Source organism: Bactrocera neohumeralis, chromosome 2 (genome assembly GCF_024586455.1).
Source record: "Bactrocera neohumeralis isolate Rockhampton chromosome 2, APGP_CSIRO_Bneo_wtdbg2-racon-allhic-juicebox.fasta_v2, whole genome shotgun sequence".
Taxonomy (NCBI): Eukaryota; Metazoa; Arthropoda; class Insecta; order Diptera; family Tephritidae; genus Bactrocera; species Bactrocera neohumeralis.
The window spans coordinates 79,456,673-79,480,030 of record NC_065919.1 but is presented as its reverse complement, the minus strand read 5'-3'; the positions used below and the strand labels follow the sequence as shown (position 1 = coordinate 79,480,030).

Sequence of the window (23,358 nt, the reverse complement as noted above, 5' to 3'; positions counted from 1 at the left end):
TAAAATTATTGATCCAAAAATCCATTTTGAGAAAAGCGCGTTTAAAGATTGGCCTTGCACTTCCAAGCACTCTGAAACGCCTTTTCAAATTTGCGTGTAAATTCGAAAATATTCGCCGAAACGAAATTAAATTTTCTGTACATTAAGAAAATAAAATGAACGATTTTTTGAAAATTCTAACTGTATATAACCACTTAAATACTCTAACAAAATAAAAAATATTCCTGAAATGAAAAATCATAATGACCAAACTTTACCAGATTTTTTTTTATTTCTGCCTATATTTGTACGGCACATATGACTCGCTAACCCCAATATACTAATCCTAATAATATGCTCACCATTTTCTATAACATATGTTCTTTAATATCATTAAAAAAATTTTGACATTTCAGCGCCTGGTTCTACTGCAAGGCCTGCCATGAGGACATCAAAGACGAAACATTGATCAAGAAGTGTAAATGCAAAAACTGTAAGTAAACTTTCCATAACTAAACGAATATAATGTTTGAATCATTTGTATAAAATATTTATTTAGTTTTATTTTTATATGCAAAATAAACATTAATTTCGAATAATTTTGATTCTCTAGTAAGAATTTTTGAATTTGGTTTTTCAATTTAATTTCAACTACTATCTCGAAAGTATATTAAGCAACATGAAAATATTGAGACCAACAATATATATTGATAAATAATTATAAGAATTGTAATTCTGCGTGTTATTGTGCTGTGAAGTTGTGAAGCAGTGCTAAAAAAATATATAACATAGGTACGACTTTTTAAATTGAAGATTTTACGCAATACGTTAAAACCATATAAAAGCCTGCATAATTTATGGTAACAAAAAGTTGAGGTATTGAAAATACTAATACTGTTACTTTAAAGCTATCTCTATTAACTAGTTAGTAGTACTTATATAATATATAAACATATACAATATTTTTAATTTTATCGCTAAATGCCTAAAAAATAATTATTACATATTTACTATAAAAACACAAAACACTTAACTAAGTTTAACGTATGATATTTAAACTCAAACTTACATGAAAATATATTTAAACACTTTTTTTTTGTTTATGAGAAATATATATATATTTTTATTTCTTATATTATATGTGCTCATAATATCATAATATCTTTCAAAATATCGGTGTATTCGCCCAAAAACAAAAAAAACAATAACTCTGTGCGTTCTGCCTATCGAAAAACACTCTTTGTTGTCGTTAAAAACTACACAACTCAAATTTAATAATTTGATATTACACTACCTTTATGTTATTGAAAACTATTGACTTATAAATATACATATATGAATATATCTACATTTATATAATGGTATTTCCAAAAATTTACAACTCATAAACCAAAACAATACGCATCTCCCGAACAGTGACAGTACAGCCGAGGACCAAATTTGATGATTTAGGTAAATTATTTTTAAACCAGTTAATTTAAAGTGTGTTGCTATGAATATGAATAAACTGTATATTTTTAAAAGAAAAAAAATTAAATTAGAGAAAAAAGAATGCAAAATTATACACCCAAGAACCAACACGAATTTTATTAAAATACACAAAATATTTTTTTAGCAAAATTTTTAAAATTTCAAACACGCAATTCGCCTTCAAAAACAGGCTTTAAATTGCAATTTTAATTCAGACTTAATTTTTTTTTTTTTTTTGATTTCAAACACTTAAAACTTCTAGTAAACAAACCAAGAGCCATCCAATCCAGTATCCACAAGCGTTACTTTTTGGTTTTATTATTTTTTTGTTTATTAATCATTTACTTTTACACCATTTAATTTCAATTTTTTTTCTAAGTACTAACTACTAGCACTTTTATAGTCCTTTTTATTTCAATTATATTATTTCATACAAATTTAAACTAAATGCCAACATAGTTGCTCAAAGCATAATTTGTAAATATTTTTATGAAAAAAACTCTCACAATTTATTTTTGAATATTGTATTTAAAATATATAATCACAGGATAATATATTATAACAATATGTATTTCAAAAAACAATAAATAAATAGTCGTGGTAAGTCGTGCTACGCTGTAAAATGAACTAGTTTTGAACCGTTAATATTCTTAGAACTGCTCGAATCTCATTAAATTGTTTTAAAATGAAAAAAATTTTGTCTCTCACTTACTTTTCTCAATTACGAAAAAAATTATTTTATTTTTCAGAATTGTAATTTTTGAAAAATTTAAAAATATTACTTTATTTTTCACAACCATAATTTTCGATGAAATCTCACTAAATTGTCGTAAAATAAAAAAAAAGATATCTTTCATTTTTCTTAATTACAAAAAAATTAAAAAAGTTTTTTTTTCTAGAGCTGTAATTTTCGAAAAATTAAAAAGTAACAGAATCAATTTGAGAACATTTTTATATGTTAACTTTGTCAAAATTTTTAACTTGTTATTGCTATTTTATTTTTCAGAGCTGTAATTTACGAAAACAAAATATTGTCTTATTTTTTACATCTATAATTTTCGAAAATTAAAAAGTAACAGGTTCTATTCAAGTAACTTATTTTATTATTTTAATATTTTTTTTCTACCAATTTTTCATTTAATTTCATTTCCTTTTTCCCACCGTATACTTCCTTCAAAACTCTTTTAGATGTACCTGTAATGACTTATTTGTTCTTGTTTTCGGTGCAAGCCGCCTCTTTTACACTACCGTTACCGTATGGCTGCTTCCTCAAAATACCTAATTATTAACTAAGTTTCAATATCAATTCTCAATTTCTTTGTCTGATTCCTCACTTTTTCTGTAAATATGTTTGCCTGCGTTGCATTCTCTCCCTAGACCACCGAAGACCAAAGAGACAAACTTACTTTTAATTTGTAAAACCAAAACACTGAGGAAATTTATTTACATACTATTAAATACAAAATTCTTTGTAATAGTTTTTTTTTTATTTTCAATATGGCAACACACCGCTCCAAATCACATTTTTTAACTCTCTCAGCACACTATTAAAAAAAATTGTAGAAAACAATTTGAAAATTTTAATGCACATAATTAGTAGTAAGTAATCGAAATTAATTATTTATATATACTATACATAATCAGAAAATCCTTGCGCGAGTATATTGAGGAAGGATTAAAAATCTTTAGCTTCTGAAAATGTTCAAACGAAAGAGAATTTTTTAATAATATTCATTTTTTATTTTTTATTAAAATGTGATAATTATGTTTAAATTAAAATTAGAATACTCTTTCTATGTTTAGTTTTTAATTAAAGACATTTAAAAATAATTTTTCCGATATAGATCAGTATTAACAACTTTTCATAAAAGTCTTCAGCTCTACTTCTTACGTAATGAGTGAAATATTAAAAGCAGGGTTGTAGCAATAAAAAATAATTATTTATTACTGACGAAATATGAAACATATTCAATATTGTGTAATATTCTTTCATTCTTCGGGCTTTCTGTCCTTAGTCTTTCTGCGCCCGCGTTGGCAGTATAACTCCTTACAAGATCTCCTATAGTTAAAAAATACGTGTTTTAGATAAAACCTTAACTCAGAACTTGAACGAGGGAAAAACACCTAAAACTGGGATTTTTGCCAGAAATATTTACAAAAAATTTAAAAATTGAAAATTTCAGTTCGCGACCTTGTTTCTTTCATATAGTTGTAATCGAAGAAACACGACATTCGTCAAAGTCTTTAAGAATTGTATCTGAAAGACCTGTGAAAAATTTCATGAAGATCGGTTGAGTAGTTCTCGAGAAATCTTGTCAACCGACCTCAAAAACATTATTCGAGAAAAGCGCGTTTAAAGACGGCTCACTTAGCCTAGCTAGCCTCGAGCGCAGAAGTTTTGAAGGCTGTATCTCCAAAACTATTACTCGGATCAACTTGAAAATTTAGGACAATATTCTAGAGGTGTTGTAGAATTTAATAAGACAATAAAACAAATTGAAACCCGTAAACCCATGTAACCCATTAATCCATTTCCATATTCGAGGTGACCAAAAGATATCGCCGGAGCGGCTAATAAACCGTGCAGGTAACTTGGCGGCAATGAATCATGTTTTTATGGTGCTTGTGATATGGCGTCCCACTTTTTGAAACAAGAAATCGCCGAAATCCATTTATTAAATTTTTACTATGCCTCTCTAAGCCTTTTCGAAATTAGATTTTGAGCTCCCTTTTGATCTAATCGCACTGAAAACTGGAACAAACTGCTCTTCAGTCACGTACGGATTTTTCAGACCAAAGAAAAACGAGCTAGACATATGTACATATCGAATACAGAGAAATAGATTGTGCTGATAGGATGTCCCTAGTCTTATGCCTTATGGAAAGATTTTAATAGTTCATTGCGGGATTGCTCAACTTTCGTGTGAGCTTACTTAGCGATGTCATCTTAAATTGCAAATTTTGTCAATTAAGGTTTAGTTAATACTCCTATAAAATACGATTTCGGGACGCTTTCAAGAAGGTTTTTAGGTTTAAGAAACGTGAAAGGAATATATTATTTAAATTTCTCAATTAATGCCGAGTTCTCTGATTACAAATTGAAAAAATCTCACACTCAATTAAATTATACTTTTAAATTAAATAATCTACTTTTATCTTGCAATTGGCTTGAAACATATTTAGTAATTATTTGTACAGACACCTACAGCCATAAACATACCTAGGAATTTTATGATGAACACAGACTCCCACACACATATACCACTCCAATTTTCTTTTGAATAAGTTACTTTAAACCAAGAATTTTTTGAACTTTCCCTTTAATATCAAATCTAAATACTCTGCACATAAACGTAAATTGCTTTTACTTTTTGTTAGCTCGTCAATGTTCTAATTGCTGATGAGCAGTGCATGGACTGGCACAAACTCGAAACCAAAAAATAAAGAATACTCATAAACATAGACGTACATAAATATATGTAATAAGCAATAATATTATGCATATATGGTAATAATATAATTACACATACATATGTATACCGTTATGTAATTACAAATGCAAGTATGAGCCCCTTATAGTGTATGTTATACTGCCACTTATGTAATTGCCCCATATTTATGGTTAATTGATTGATTGATAATACCAAATGTAGTTATATATTTGAATATTTGGACTTGCAATGTTACTGCTTAGGTATTTGTATCACATATATAAATAATTATTGGTATTTGTTATGCGATTTATACAGTAAACAATTGCAAACAAACTTTTTGAAGAAAATAGGTATTTAGCATAGTGAGTATTAAGCAGAATTTCCAATAGAGATGCGATAAAGTTTGCGAACGTGCAATTTTATGTCTAATTACATGCATTACAAGTACTCGAAACCGTTAGAAAATTATTGCAGGCGACAAATATATGTTGAAAGTAAACTATATACTCATAGCAGCACAGAAGCGCACATATGTTTCCTTCTTAAAACTATTTAAATTGCACGTTGCTCGATTTTTTATCAAATCTCGCACAAAATATCCAAAATAATATATACTAAATTATCAAAAAATTTTATAAAACACTCACACACATTCTGCAGGTCTAAATAATATGGTAAATAAAAAATATATGGATAAACAGTAACTTAAACAACAACATACATATATACATGAGTATGTAGAAAGTAAGTTATGCGTTTTTATGTATTTTCGGTAAAGTAAATTAGGTATCATTCACCAAAAGGCATTGTATGTAAACATAAACACCACCGCAATACGTTGGAAAGAGTATATAAAACTATATATATGTATATACGAATGTTTCTACAGAGTTACACTTGTTACAAAGCAAATGTAAATACGTTCTTGTAGTGTTTCACAACATAGTACACACCTTTCTAACTATATATATATATATATATATATATAAATAAATAAAGTATATATTATCAGTTGCGTTTAGAGCATAGACAAAGAGTTCGTAGGTGCGTATACGTAACATTCTTACTACTAACTTATGCATACAGCATTGTACGGCTGTTCAACCTGATTTGATGAAATGATAGTAGGCACAACCAATACAACTGTAAATATTTATTAGTTAGACAAGTAGCTGTGATAATAATAAGAAATGCGTTGCGTTCTTTTGCTGATTCTTAAGTATGCAATAGTGTTGTTGATGCGAAGAGTAATGGGAAAATTAATAAAAGTATATTAGAAAAAAAAAAAAAAAAATTTAATTAAAAAAAAAATAATAATATGAAAAAATTTTTTTTTTAATTTTAAATTTACGAGTAATTTTGAAAAATTATTAAAAAAAAAGTTATAAAAACGTGGCAACCTCATAAAATCCTCAACGCTACGTGCCTGTTGTGACTAATCGCTACCGTAAACGGCAACAACAATTGCGTTTGAAATTTAGTTAAATTACAGCGTTTTGGTTAACAGTTTGGTTGCGTTGGATGCGGCTTCGCTACGCCAGGATACACACACGCCGCTGCAGCTTAAACGCTAACCGCGCATTTGACGAACCGTTTGTTTATTTCTACCGTAGCAGCAGTAGCGCAAGCTTTTGGTTCTTATTCACGCGTTCCAGTTTGTAAAAGTATGCGCTGCATTGAAACCTCTTGGCGTTGGAATGGCTTTAGGCAACTCAACTACGAATGTAGATAGTGCAACAAACAATGCAATGAGTTGAGCAAGAACGCGTTTCATACCCAAAATTTCCACCAACATCATTTGAAGCACTATTTCCATCTCTCTAACACTTGCCTGATGATCTTCAAGCACCATATACTTCACTTTTTTTTAATGTTTTCATCAGTTGAAAAGGTCGTCCAGAACGAGACATGTCTTCAACGAGCTCTCCACCGTCTTTAAAGTCTTTTTACCTAGACTACATAAGGCTGAAAATATATACAGACAACAATATTTATAAAATATTTCTTCTCCGAGTCTTCTATACAAAGTTGAATAAATTGCGGTTATTAATGGAAAATTAATCAAAGAAAATCTTAGAGAGTTGCTCAGATCGTAACGGATCCGGATTTTTATCCGACCAACGACACGTATCAATATTCGCCAAAATTATTTATGGAGCTCGGCGTTTCATCAAGATGGCTTTCCTCACTTCTTCATCTCCTTGCACTTGTTGAAGTGTGATGGTGCATATTTCGGTGCTCTCAGTCTAAGTAATCAGACAATTTCATTTTTAAATACCATTATGTTCTTACTATTTCCTACAAGAAAATTTAAAAAAAATTTACCGCCAAATTTATATCAAAAAGTCTACCGAACACTTCTCGCATTGTTTGTTGGACTATTTACAAAATAAATAATATAACCTATCATATACTAACACAATAAATCTTAAGGGTAAAGATATCAGCAACGGTTCTTTAATAAATACAATTTCCCCCACTGTGCGCCACGTTATGGCCAAGGTCGTAAGTCTTCTAATAAACCAGTACAAGTATACATAATAGAGCGCATTTCATCAATCACACGTATCGTTTACTTATGCGAAATATACCTAACTAATACTAAAACATAAGTATTTCTGTAGTAGCTATACATTTTACATTTACAAATACATATGCATATATAATTATTTTGGAAACTCAAATCGAAATTAAAACATTCATTGATTTCTTATATGTATTATATAAACATTTGAAGCAAAACCAAACAACAACAACAAATTGTAAACCATCTTACAGATGTGGGCATGATTATGATGCAGACCGGAATGGTGAATCAAGGCATTACCTCAGTCCTTAACCAAATGGAGGGTATGCAAATTAGCCAAACAAAACAAAAATCCTAAGCAAATTAATAGTAATAATGAAAGTAACCATAATTTTAGTTATAATCCAAACCAAATTTTTGCTTAATCCAAAAATAATCACACAAGAACAACAAAAACATCATTGCATTACCTTGCCAAATGCATAGTTATAACAGTAAACAAATAAAATAAAATAAAAAAAAATGCAAATCATTAACTCAAAGCAATTGCCTGAAGTACCTAACAAAAGCGTAAACTATAAGTTGACTAAACCAGCAGTTAGCAAACCGCCATTTTACATAAGCAAAGTTACGCTATTTCTTGTAATTTTCGCAATTTCTTTTAAATGTGCCTTAACATACTTACATACATGCGTACATAAGTGTTTTAACGCCAAAAATGCCAGCTAGCTATTTACATACATACCACACTAATATACTTTATATCTATGTGTACATATGCAACTACATGTTATTCCTGGCTGCTACATGGAGTTAATGATTATTTACGCGCTCTTCTACCAACTTTATTTGCAAAAAAAATTAAAAAAAAAATAAATATATGGTATAACATAATACTAAATGCATAGTGTATATTTTGCTAGCAACTTTTTAGAGCAAAAGTTGCCCCTAAGAAATAATAATACAAACCAATTTTCAAACATAAGCCGCTTTTAAAATAGTACAGATAGTCACGCTCAATACAAATAAGTAGACGAAATCTCTAGCCTTGAAAGGGACTGCTGATAAAGCGCTTAATAGAGCGAGCTTATATTAGGACAATATATGCTACATACAACACATGTTTCATGTACACATAATTAGAATCCCAGCTTGGCTTTAAGCATTAAAATACATGTTACGCTTAAAGCAGGGTATTGCTTTGGTTTCGAAAACTTTCAAATAGTAGTTTTGAAATTCTGTTCTCAGTATACATACTGCAATTATGAAGCATTGTTAATTATTTTACAAAAGTTTTATACCAATATTCTAAAACCCCAAATTGATTGCTCTGTAAATGCGCCGAGGCAAAATAAATATATTATTGAGCTTAAAATCTTATATATTTACTCTTCAAAAAGTTTAACCATGCTTTAGAAGGAACACAAAAGCATTTAGCTACATATTGCATTCCATAAAAGGTCTTATAATTTTAGACCCATATGAACCCTTTATGCCGAAGCTTAAAACACATCACTCCTAATCCCTCAGCAACTTAGAATAACATTGATGCTTTATAGAAGAAGTAGATAGTATATTAAAAACTTAAGACTAAGGAGCTAATATATTATAGAAGTAAAAAATAGCAATAAGATAAGTTTCGCAAAGGCTTTACATAATTATAACATATCCAGGTTAAATGAACACTTTTTTGTCAAATTAAAGTACTGTATGTTAATATAAGAATGGCGAAGTCTCATATGAACTCGCCTAGTGTGAAAAACAGTTGCATCATTTTGATCTACTTCTACCAGCGCTCAATAAGTTACAAGACGTTTACACGGGCCACACGAGCTAAATTATCTTATGGTAATTTAGCAATAATTTAGATTTTATAAATGATCTCTAAGATTTTTAAGGGTTAGCTGTGAGTTCCAATGTGTTTCAGCTTTGAGCACACAAAGGCGCTATAGCCAACAAAAAAGTACCATCCCATCAAATTAGACCCGGACTAAAAAAAAAATACATTTTCACGTATTTTAATGAAAATCTTTATTATCACCACTGTTTGAGCCAGGTAAAATCATGCCAACGCTTAATCCAGTTTTCCATAAACCTTTTATAAGCGTCGGCTTGGATGAACTTCAGTGCTTTCAACGAATTTTGGTTTTTTTTAGGTTATAGGTCATTTTCCGAGCGCTATTAGCAAGATTGGCGGACAGCGTAATGACATATTCATAACACCAAAATCTCATAGCAATTGTCTTAAGCAATTTTTTGCCGACATCGTTTTTGCAAAAGATTCAAGTACTTTGATATGAGTCCAACATTGGCATTCTACATATCCAAAACATTGACCAAAATTTTGTGGTCGATCCATGAGAGATGTTGGGAATCTCTGCAATCTCTCTCATGCTAACATAACTATTTTCAAGCACTGTTTCTTTAACTTTTTTGATGTTATCATCAAAATGCATTCACTCACATCAAGCAAACTTTCGTGCCTCATATATGCATTTATTGCGTGCAATCCAAATTTCAAACCTCAGATTACTATACATATTTAGTATACTATATGTTACATATAACACTTGTACGGATACACATTTCATCTTCATACTGTATAAGAAGAGTGACTGAATTTTCACTATACACTCTTTCCTATCATCATAATAATCTCTTTGCACTTTTACTACTTGTAACATTTGTACATATCGAATTCATACTTTTGCAATGAATTTTTCGACTTTAATATTCAATTTTCGTTAACACTTTATCGTAATAAAAAGAAGATATTATGACCCCATGACAGTAGAAGCTCACTATTCAGCATATTGTAAATCTCGAACCAAATCATAATAAAAATAATTTATCAATAATACTAGGTGGTAAACAAATTAAACCAGCAATTCCATTAATTTGGTAAAAAACTTGATTTTTTTCTCTCTTAATTTGGAGTTTGAGAGCCTTGCAATATATCCCGTCCCATCCGCCTGAAAGCTGATTATTCGCAAAAATAATGTTCCATATTGAGCCAATTATACTAAGTTAACATATTCTTACCAACACGCTCATATCTCCGAAGCTATTCGCCGGATCAACTTTAGATTTTCGAATGTTGTAATAAAAATAGCTGGAATTGTCCGCAACACTGTTAAAAGATTAGGAAAAATGTGGATGCTGAGGTAGCTATCTAAGCTCATACAATATGTGATCGCATTAACGGGATTTTTTGATATTGGCAAATACTTTTTTGCTGCTTAGGCACATAAACTACAAGTCGTAAGGTCAAAGCCAAAAAATATTGCGGTGAAATGCAAACAAGAATAAATAGTAGACTTAAATGTTTAAAAAAGTTTGCGAAAGTTTTGAAACAATTAAATTTTAGTTCGAAAATTAAATTTTTAACCAAAATATTATAATTTAGGTATATTTAAAAAGTACAGAAATTTTTTTTTTTTGGAAAAGGTATTACTTAGCGAAAACAAAAAATATACCGGGTTTTCCAATAAGGATGATATGATAAGTGACAAATTTGCCATATTTAATTTGTCATGATCTGTAATTTTTATACTCTTGCAACATGTTGTTACAGATGATCAGGATGACGAGACGATTTGAAATCCGAGTGACTGTCTGTGCGTTTATCCGTCTGTGCAAGCTGTAACTTGAGTAAAAATTGATATATCCTTGGAAAATTACGAATCTTTTTAGGGGCATAATCGAACCTCTACCACGCCCAAAAACCGCCATTAACTTAAAACCTATAAAGTGCCATAACTAAGCACAAAATTAAGATATAGAACTGTTATTTGGCACAAGATTGCAATGCAGGGGGCACCTGAGAAAAAGGACTTTGAGAACGTGAGCGTGGACATGTCCTGTTAAAAACTCTTTAAAGCGCGACAAATGAATAACTAAATACGCCAGAGACATTACATTTTATCCCCGAGATGGTTTGGAGCCTCGGTCAAAATTACTTTACACTTTAAGGGCAAATCACATATATCGAGATCCGCCAGACCCTTATCAACCAAATTTTGTATGGACAACAAAGACAGTTCAAGCCCCTAGGTACCGAATATTTTGACCCCACTACCTATAGTTGACTGTTTACCAAAAATGTTGGTAAATTTCTCTGATTTATAATTGAAATTCAAATAAAATCTTCTCACGTGCAACAACCAAAAGTATGGATATTAGATTATTTCAAGAAAATATGACATTGAATGGCCTCCAAGAAGTTGTAATTTAAGACAATTAGACTACTTCTTGTGGGGTTATTTGAGTCAATGGTATTCAGCAATAAACCAAATGCTCTACAATCTTTATTATGTTCATGACATTGCACTTGATTTAGGGGAAAAAGTACTCGAAAATTGGGTTCATCAAATTCGATATCCTGCAAAAGTAGTCGTGGATTCCATTCGAATGATATTAATTGTATCGATTGTACCTCGCACTAAATGAAATATAATACATTTGAGTTTCCTTAAAAATTAGTCTTAATCTATTGTTTGAAAGAAATCATATCACTCTTGTTGGAAAACCCTGTATAACAATTTAGTAAGTAATATGAAACTCCATCAAAAGCACCTCAATGAACTATGGATAGTATAACACTGGTACGAGTTCTATATATATGTATTATGTATTTACATACAAATATTAAATTACTTTTTACTAAATATGCAAACACTAACGAGTGTTTTTTGTAATTAAGGCTATGAATAAAATGTCACTGCTGTTGTACAAAAACATGATTTTCTACTTTTTATAATAACGTAAATCATTACTTTTGTCGCTTAATTTATTTCATTCATTTCGACATGATTTCCTTATGTGTACTTTTGTGCTGAATTTTGGTTTTTTGGTAATTTTGTGTTCTTATATTCTGTGATTTTTGTTTTGTAATTTCATTTAGATTTGAATGATGAAAACCAAAAAAAAAAAAAATTATCAACATAAATCTCTCATTATTCTGTCATTACCTTTTCACACGTTCCTCTCTAAACAAAAAACGCCAAACAAAAAAACTGTGTGTATTTCTATGAACGAAACAGTGGCCACATTCAGGAAAGGCGTCCGCGCCGTCCAAATGGTGGGACGTGCAAGTACGTATAAAAATTCAAATATGCATTTAATACATGTTTTTATGTTGTTTTTGTTTTTTTTTTGTTTCAATTTCAAAATTTATTTACTGACATATTTTTTTTTGTTTTGAACTATATGTTTTCGGTATTAGTCTCATGCGAAGCTTAATTAATTTACACCAACAAGCTAACATTTTCCACACACATGACGCAACAGACATTTGTGTTGTAATCCAAACTGCATATATACACACATACATGCATATATACACTGTTATGTACATTTGAAAAATATCAACGTATTCCAAAATGTGTTAGTAAATGCTTTTTTTTCAGTGTTCTTAGCATAAATACATAAGAAAAATCGGTCACGTGACCAGCAAACGCAAGTAGAGCCTAAGGCAGCACAGTTCTTGGCCTCTAAAAGCATAATTAGGAACATAATTGAAAACAAATACGTGGTTGCGGCTAAATTTCAATGTTGCAAAGTGTCGCCACGCCCTCCACTGTGCTCACGACCTGCCACTTTTCCCCTAAAATGCTTACGAACTGTTTTTATGTGTCGCCTTACACTTTCACCCCGCTTAACAGTTAATCATCCGTCAATTATTCATAAGAAAATTTAATTTCAAGCATAAAATTCTGAATCTTGTTACAATATTTTTCATCTCTCACAGCTTATTCTTCAAAAAAAAAAAGTAATCTATATATGTGTTTAAGTGTTGTAACATTCATAAAATAGCAGTGTGTGTGTGTGTGCGTGTGGCCATACAAAAACAACAAGTGACTACCAAAAAATTTGATTCTTGGCGAGTTTTCTAAAAACGTTTTTGAAATCCTCTAACAACAAAAAAAAAAAATTATACAAATTCGATTCAGCACTACCCACACACACACTAACACATCTCCATTTACTACTATCACCTATGTATTAGATATTGCATAATACTTCATGCGCGTTATCTGTAGTACTGCAATCGAATATCAATGTCCATTTACTTTAGTAAGCGTACACACCCGTAAACATCTACATACATACTATACATACATATGTACTATTTATTGCATAAACTATTTACCGTGTGTTTCCTAATCGTTCTCATACTCTTAAGCGTTCCAATTCCATTGTTTTACATGTTTTTTTTTCATACAATATTTTATCCGTTATTCAGCAATTTTTCTAGTCGTAAATTTCTGCAAACTTTTTCGCTGTGTAACAAAAAACGTCATGAATCACAACAAAGTCAACACTTTTTACGTTTTAGTCTATAAAAATCGTTACCAACATACACAACCAAAATGTCACAAAATCGACTCTGTAAATTTTATATCTTCATCTTTGTAATCATTGTTGTGTCAGACTTTTATTATCGTATACTTTTCATGCAGCAGTAGTAGTGCGATTTCTTCTTTGGTTTATTATTCGATGACTTCTTAAATAAATATATTTTTATTATTTTTTTTTATATTTTTATTGCGACCACAAATATTTCGAAAGATTTAAAGTCCAAAAAAAATAAGAACAGAACAAAATAAAAAACCAACAAGTAATCTGTTTCAAGATCCATATGTGTATATCGATATATCTAAGCAATTAAAATATAAATAAATTATATAATACAAAATTTTTGAACTTATTATAGAACAACCAAAGCAATCAAAAATACAAAAAAGGTTTCTTCTTAAATTATTTTCCACTGAAGCCTCCATGTTAACCAAAATTAATACGGAATGATTAAAGAAATGAGAAGAATGGTTTAGACCTCTGAGGAGTTCCCAATCATAATTCATGTATACATATTTGTTAAAATTTGAAGGCAAAATTGTGATAGTGTTTTTTGTGGAATCTTAAACTCTGAAGTCGTTTTTATTCTCAATCAAGGAGGCCATGACTCAATCACAGTCAATGTCCGTTTTTTTTTCGTTGGTAAACGCGGTGTTACAGCCTCAGCCCACGGTGCTCAAAGCACAGGATCAAAACAATGCCTCAATCAGCACCTCTAAACAACAATTATTGTTTGGTAGTATTACTACTCTGAGCAAAAAATAGTAAGATTTTGTTCATATTTTACAATTCTGAATTTATTCTTAAATGTATGTTGCCCCCTCAAAATAATCACCCCGTTGTTGTAGTCAATTTCCGGAATAGCCCTCATTGCTTGTGGTGCTTCACGTTTAATTGATTCAAAACGGTTTCCTCACACGGAGCTAAAACCAGTGAATACGGCACGATATTTGTTGAAAATTTGGCAACAAACTCACCAAGAAACAATGCGAAGAAAATATGCGACGGTGCATTATAGCTTCGCGCAAACGACACATAACACTCAAATAGTATCCATTGTTGACAGTTTGGCCGGTCTGAAGGAATTCGGAGTGCACCACACCTCGATAATCGAAGAAAACTTTTACAATAACCTTGATTTTTGATCAGCTTTGACGTGGTTTTTTCGGCTTCGGCTCACTTTTACCACGATATTCGACCGACTAACCGTGTGTTTCCGAGTCATAAGCATAGATCCAATACACATCGTCAGTAATAATATGTTGACATTCGGGGAGTCGGAGAGCATTGTTTCACAGAGGTTAATGCGACTCTGTTTTTCGGAAAATATGAGTGAAATTGAAATCAATCGTGCTTTCACTTTTCTCAAGCCCATCTTTCAAAATGTTTTTCATTGATACTTTCGATATTCCAACGATGTCAGTAAGACTTCTGAATATAAATCGTCAATTCCCAAGCAGCAATTCCGTTATTTTATTGATGTGTTGATCAGCAGTTGATGTTGATGGTCGTATTGGACGTGGTTCGTAATCAACGCGTTCTCGACCCTCTTTGAATAATTTGGACCAATCAAAAGCACTTACTCGCGACAAACAATTATCACGGAAGGCCTTTTCCAACGTTTCGGCACCAGAAATTGAATTCCGCTAACAAAATTTAATGAAAGACGAGCGTAAACGAACCACTAATTATTTTTTGATATAAAATTTGGCACAGATGTCACTGACAGTCATACCAACCTTGAAAAAAAATATTTCGTCGAAAGGCTTTTCGCGCAAAATTTAAATTAAAAAGTCTTACTATTTTTTGCTATCAGTAGTAAGTGTCTATTTCACATTAGTCGGATTCGAGACCTTTCCAAAATCTCTGACGTAGTTGGGTTTAAACCTCAGCCATGAGGATACTCCCGCAATGTGCATATTGAATCGAACTACAAGAGCTTACTGCTCCCCCTAGAGGTAAATTAGACTAGTTAACCTGAGCTGCTTCCTGCTGAGCCACCATCCAACTCATGACTGGTGACATTTGTAGCTTGAACTTCAAATGTTTTTCTTTGGTGTTTAGAAATATCATTAAAGGTGTTAAAATTTCTATACAAGCTGATGTATTTATTGATCGAAAAGGAATAGACTTAAAAAAATTAGAGGGCAAAGTCTCCGGTCTTTCAGCAACGAGTTTTTCAGTTACTTCCTAAAAGAATAACACTCTGTAATTTTAGAGCTTCCAACCTTTCGAAAAACAAATACTCATACATTATGCATTTCTTGAGCTGTTCATTTTTTGTATTTTTTCATAAAACACCAATTTTGTGGTCACAATAAATATTATGTTTTTAAAATACATTAGTTGTAAAAGACCTTCAGTTCTTTCTCTTGCTTTTGATTATAAATTTTATTTATATTTCCTTAAATTTTTAAGCATATTATTTACGTAATCGACGTTGTGTCTTTATCAATATGTATTTTCACTGACTTAATCAAATTGTATGTGTATTAAACTACAATAATATTATATCTAACCAAAAAAATAATAATACAACAACAAACAAAAAATACAACAAATTTTGTACGAAATGGCTAGAAGACGATGAGTACTCGCTCTACTCAAGTAAGTGCAAATAAACATAACTATATACTATATACATGGTACATAGTACGGAGTACATAATGTACTTGCAATACAATTCGAAACTTTAATTACCAACTACTCGTACTCGTACAAACAATAATGAATTAATGAATTGGTTCTGCATTTTTCTAGTTTTTTTTTTTTGAATGTATGTGTTAAAATACACTGAACCACCGAACGCTCGAAAACGCTTTGCTGTCGAACTCGGTTAGCGAGTGCGACTTGAATAGGCGCTGCATATACTCGTGCATACATAGACAACTGTTCATGGAACAATTTTGGAACGCAAATATTATATGTATTATATATGTATTCATAATAAACATTTTGTATTCAGCTCTTGAAATTGTACTTAGATTTTAGTCGATAATACATGCGATATGCGGCTTTATTTAATTTTGAAATGAGATTTTCTTTAAACTTTACATTAAATAATTAGTAAATAGGTATTATTCGTATGTGTGTGTTCGCATCGAGTTTATATATATCTAATTGTTGTAATTTGTGTCTGGGTTCTGAGCAACTGCGGCGTTCGCCCTAGCATTTGAAGGTTATAAATAAACACATTCTATATGTTTAAATATATATTTACATAAATACAATTTTTTTTTTGCATAATCTGCTTAGGTATTATACTATTCGCTTTTGTTTAAAAATTTTGCATACATTAAATATAAATGCATCTATATTATATGTATGTATGTATTTTTATGACTACTTGATTATTGATACTAAGTAGTTATTTATATAATTTATGCTCTTAAATATTAATATTGCAATGTAATTATACGCAAAGACATTTTGAAGTTATTAAAAAACAAGAAAAAAAATGAACTTCCTCTGTACCGGCGATACATTTCGAGGCTTCCTACTTTTATAAAGAAAAAACACGAAAACTTAAAATTTAATGGCAAATGTTTATTATCATTCAAACATTCTTTGGCATTTATTTTTTTAAGATTATTTCTCTCAAATGTTGGCTGCGGCTATGTCTCAGATGATCCATCTGGTGAGTCCAATTTTCGATGACTCATTCGACTAACTGGTGAATGGGCCTAAATGGAAGCAGCATTGCTTGCATAGACTTTAGACTTTACATATCCCTACAGAAAAAAGTCCAACGGTGTGGTATCACACGATCTTGGTCGCCAATCGACCGAAACAAAACGTGTAATTATCTGCTCACTGAAGTGTTTTCTCAATCCATTGATTGATGCGTTGTGTGAAGAATGATCTGTTGAAACCAAATGGTGCCGATATCATGAGCTTCAATTTCAGGCATCAAATAGTCGGTTAGCATGACGCGATAACGGTCGCCATTGACGGTTACGTTCTCACCCGTATCATTTTTGAAGACTCTTATTCTCCCCACTCACAAAACATACCAAAACCGTTGTTTTTTCTGCATGAAATGGCAGCTTTTGAATCGCTTCAGATTGTTTTTCGTCCCAAATGTGGCAATTTTGCTTTTGTTTACATACCCATTCAGCCAGGTATGAACCTCATGGTTAAAAAAAATTGTGGCTCCAAAAGTTGGATCTTCTAAAAATTTTTCAAGAGCGCATAGAGCGAAGCGATGTTACTTGAGCAGCGGCTTCAGTTCATGCACGAGCTGTATTTTGTATAATTTCAATTTAAGATCTCAACGTAAAATGCGCCAAGTCCTTCCATACGTCAGTCCGAGTTGCTGCGAACGGCGCCGAATCGACTCTTCACGGTCTTCGTGTACACTCTCAGCTATGGCTGCTATATTTTCTTCACTGCCTGCTGAACGTGGCCTATTCGGTATAATATTATCCAATAATGAATGCTGGGTCTCAAGATAGGTGATGGTGTTACGAATAGTACGCCCATTGGCCGATTAAACAGTACATTCCATAGGAGAGGGAAATATCCCATTCTGGAAGAAGTACTAGTTATTCGCTTGCCGTGTGGTCTACTTGATTTCTTGATTTAAACAAATATTTATTGGATTTTGTTTGTATGAACATTTTTCAATACTCAACATCTTATGAAAACACCATGAATCAAATTAAGAAATATTTATAATGGAATGGGGTTGTTCAAAAAATATCAGGAATACCAAATGTATATTAAGATCTCTTCAAAATTTTTTTTAATAACTTCGAAATAGCTAAGCGTTAAAATTTTATAGTTAGATATACAAAAGCCCTGGTCACATCGATTTGGCGTTATTAATGAAACTTTTGAAAAACACTGAAAAAAATCAATAGCGAAACAGAGAGTACCAAAGAATAAGAAACGCTCACTATATACAAGATCTCGCAAATGACGCAAATAATAACTGAAAGCTCGATAGCTTTAGCCGCGGTTATAAAATATATAGTTCTAGTTTTAGTTAGTTTTCGTTAATTACGTAGCATCTTAGATAGTATTTACATTTTGAGGTTTTTAGAATATGACCTAATTAAATTGTATTGTAGCAATAGAAATTAAATTTTTTAAGTGTCTTATAGAAGGATAATTATAGAAAATGTAAAGTAGTATGTAAAATTATGGGTCCGTTGTATAATTTCAAACTATATATATATAAATATGTATAGTATATTTAAGCATATGCTATAGAGTACTTAGTACATTTGCACGTGTAGAATATTGCATACATATGTATAAAGTCTAAAATTATATGATAATTTGGTAACACACAAACGAGCTAAGATTTCAGTCAGAGCCTGAACTTAGATTTACACTGATGTTGCTTAGAGAATGCAATTTTTGAAAACTGTATAACTACAGTTCCCAAAATTTCGATTTGAAATAGAAAATGATGCATAAAACAACAGCTTTTTTCTAAATTTGGTCAGCCAAACGTAATTTTTTTTTCTACGGTACCCAAAATCTATTATAAATAAACCAAAAAGCGAGATTCTCATCGAAAATAACAGTTTTTTCAATTTTCTCACGCTGTAAAGATATCAGTTTAATGCCTGGAACTTCATTCAACATCAAATGGAGTGGAAGGAAAGAAAGAAGGAAATTAATAGAACTGAATCTAGAGAATTACTTCGAATTCGAAGCCAGCAATATATCTGATATCTCTTCTGTTATTGACGATCAATAACAGTACTAAGTTCAATAAAAATAGTCAAATCTAGTAGTTAGACCATGTTGAATTTTACAGCTGATGTGGTCTTCCGAGTCAAAAATAAAGTTATCATCAAAATTATTTAGACAGTTATACACTCAATAACTATTGTATATGTATTTAAGTAGATATGCAGTGTTTGTTTAAAAAATATATATGTACTTAATTAACACACACAAAAGAACATGTTGGAAGTTAACTTCTTTATAAGCAATATTTTCAAGGAACTTGCCTGCTTTAGCTATGCTTGCACTTACGCAAAGAATTTTAGAAAATGCTTGCGCAACACTATATTTACTTTCGAATACACATGTGTGCATTCGTACATAATCTTCTTATATTATCTTGTAGCATATTTCTTCTATTTATTGTTAGCTTATAACTCTAGCGGCTATAACTGCAACAAACTAGTCACATATTTATATATGTATATACTAGTGCTTAACTATTTTCTTCACTTAAGTAGTCGTGGAATGTGCATATGTACCGTTAAGTCGCCGTTTAGTTGTTGTTGCCATGTGTGTATGTAGTTAATGCTAAGCTGTTGCATGTTTAACAAATCCATCCATAAAGCATATATGCGTATGTTGCTGTGCATGTTGCCAATTTTCACTCTCAGCTCTTTTTTATAGACTTCCTGGTCGAATATTTATGTACTTCTAATTTTATTATTGCTTAAATTCTTTGAATCACCAAACAAACATTTATATACGAACACTTTTTATACACGATTTTAACTAAATATTGAACTGAGCATGTAAAATAGTTGCCTTAAATTGATTTCCTCTTTCCAAAAGCTGAAAATTTGCATTCGAACTTAATAAAAAAACATGTTTGCCTTCCCTTTTTGTACATTTTTGTTACTCTTCCTCAAATTAATTCTTTTACTCTTTGATTTTTGTCAGTTCTCTAAATTATGATTGCACTAATTATAAATATTTTAGGTTATGGGTTAAATTAAATTTCAACTAAGTTTAATTAATTTAATATATTAACTTATGACATTAATTTTTTTTTTGAAGAATATTCGCTTGTCGTTCTTAAAATTCAATGGTGAATGTTTATTATCACTCAAAAGAACATTATTTGGCATTTGGTTTTTGAAGATTATCTCTTTCAATTATTGACTGCGGCTATGTCTCAGATGATCCAACCTTTAAGTCTAATTTTCCATTATTCGTTAGAGCATTTTGACTGTTAACTGGCGAATGACACGCGTGATGTTATGTTCCAAGGTTCGAGTCGAAGCGGGATTGACTTTAGACTTTATATATCCCCACAGGGAAAAGTCTAACGGTGTGGCAACACACGATCTTGGGTGCCAATCGACCGGCACAAAACGTACATTATCTGCTCACTGAAGTGTTCTCATTCATTTTCTCTCATTGAATGGATTTGTATTGATTTATGCGCTGTGTGGGAAGTGTGGCCTTGTCTTGTTGACACCAAATGTCGCCGAGATCACGAACTTCAATTTCACGCATCGAATAGTCGGTTAACATGGCGCGATAACGTTCGTCATTGACGGTTACGTTCTCACCGGTATCATTTCATGACTCCACCCACCCACAAACCACACCAAACTATTGTTTTTTCAGAATGAAATTACAGGTTTTCCTAAAGCTCTTCGGATTGCTCGTAAATGGGCCTCATCGCTGAAAAAATTTGGCTCGAAATCGTCGGATCTTCTTGGGACGAGCCCATAGAGCGAAGCGATGTCTCTTTAGAAGGTCGAGTGACTTCAGTTCTTGCACAAGCTGCATTTTGTACGCTTTCAATTAAAGATCTCGACGTAGAGTGTGCCAAGTAGTTCCATACGTCAGTCCGAGTTGCTGCGAACGGCGCCGAATCGACTCTCCACGGTCTTCGTGTAAACTCTCAGCTACGGCTGCTATATTTTCTTCACTGAAAAAGTCTATTGAAAAAGTACTTGGATCACCTGTTCAAAAAAACGGTTAGGAAAATGTTATTGGTAACATAGATCATTGCCCAAAATGAAGCAAAGCTTAAAATTGTCAAAAGTTCGAGAATTGAAATTAATTATGCAGGAGTAAGGCCTTACATGGTAATCTACCACAATATGCTGAACACAAATATCAAACACTTTGCTTTGCTAGCTAGTTTGATAGCTATAAGTGTAGAAACTTATAGACCTCTAAAAACATTCTTTTTATACTTTATATGGATCATAAAATTCATAAAATATTCGTACAAGCGAATATTTATTATTTATTTTTTACAATAATTTTAGTAATATTTTAAAATTATATATTTTTCTAAATATTTTACACCGTTTTTTCTGTTATCCCAACTTAACTTCCACAACAATGTTACCTCCAGTAACAATAATTTAATGCAAACTGTTTAGTTTAATTTTTACTAGTTATCTTAAACAAAAACTTAAAAACAAATAATTTAATTTAAACCTTTAAATTCAATAAATCAAAAACAAAGTAATTAGCAAGGAACACGTAGTGACGTAAACAAAACGCTCATACTATAATTTATAGCTCACGCATTGAAATTATAACCCAAAAATACCAAAATAAAAAGAAAGAGAAAACATGAAACAAACAATATTAAAACTAAAATTGCAAGACATATTGATGAATTAAAAAAAAAAAAAAAACAAAATAAAACATAATTTTTTGCGAGAATGCTGATTAGTGAATATCTTACAGATGATTTCCATCCAGCACCCACATTTACGCCGCCCGAGTTGCCCAAGCGGGTGCATGTGCGCGGATCAGTAACGGGTAATGAAAAGAATTCTACAATACCTATACTATTACACACACAGTTCGCGCATATATACACACGCACACACACACAGAATAATTTTCCATTCATCCGTTTACCGTAAAATCAGCATTATCGGTTTATTCATTTTTATAAATCTCATACCGTTTCATTCACAAATTCATTTCAAAGAAATACTTTACAATGGAAAAGAAGGAATTTTTTCAACATGCGCTAAATTGTAATTGCTCAACTTAAAAAGCAAGAAATAAATGATAAAAAACAATTTTGTAGACACTTACATGCACACGCACTCGTATGTACAAAATGTAATACCCACACAACCCTCTAAGATGTGCTTCTATTCTTTTTTTCAAATTTTGAGTTCGCAATCTATCATTTTTTTATATGTAAAGAAAGTTTTTTGTTCATCACATTCTTACTTTGTTGCATATTTAACAATTTCTAGAACTTTAAACTTTTTTTTTAATTCCGGAACGGGTTATTCAAGTATGGTAGTTAGCTATTTAATAAATTTTTGTGTAAATCTTCAATTGAGCGCAAATATTCTTACAATCGATTTAAATAAAATAAAATAAAAATGTAATTTTTATGGTAAGGAATTTTCGCCTGGGTAGTTTTCTTCCTGTTTTACAGATGATTTCTTTGAGTTTCGCTTAAAAAATCATAATATGATTATTTTATATTCTCTGTTTTTGTTTTGAAATGATGCATAGATCTGGCGTTGAATAGTTCTACAGAAATAACCTCTCAGTTTTAATTGTACTCACAATTACTTCAAATCTTTCATTAAAATAATAAAAAATGATTATCCAAAAACATCTAAACATATTGAAAATCAGTGAAAGATCTCTTCAAGATCCAAATAAATGTCTCTCATTAAAATATTTATTTTTGTATTGTATTAATAACCATTTTTTGTCATTTTGCTTTTATTTTTAAGAAAAATATATGTATACCACAGTATTATTCATTTCCATCGCTTAGGCAATTTGCTTATTACATACCAAAAGAACTATGATGGCTTGGCGAGCAAGAATGAATCAAGCCCATTTCTGAGACCCTGTTCTGATGCCAACCGTGTTCCATTGAGACCT

The 23,358-nt window shown here is 31.1% G+C and overlaps 1 protein-coding gene across 40 annotated transcripts in view; it reads left to right on the top strand.

Annotated features, from left to right (window-relative positions):
- LOC126765566 (calcium-activated potassium channel slowpoke) overlaps window positions 1-23,358 on the top strand; it is a 165,831-nt gene that overhangs the window by 127,987 nt on the left and 14,486 nt on the right. For 14 of the 40 annotated variants that reach the window (XM_050483405.1, XM_050483245.1, XM_050483414.1 and 11 more), the window contains exons 16-18: window positions 396-472; window positions 1,396-1,431; window positions 22,183-22,257. In XM_050483405.1, coding sequence (XP_050339362.1) covers window positions 396-472; window positions 1,396-1,431; window positions 22,183-22,257 — 188 coding nt within the window. Of the gene's footprint in view, window positions 1-395; window positions 473-1,395; window positions 1,432-7,661; window positions 7,734-12,452; window positions 12,504-16,347; window positions 16,375-22,182; window positions 22,258-23,358 lie in introns of all 40 variants that reach the window. The other 26 variants (XM_050483283.1, XM_050483186.1, XM_050483188.1 and 23 more) reach the window with 7 other exon arrangements.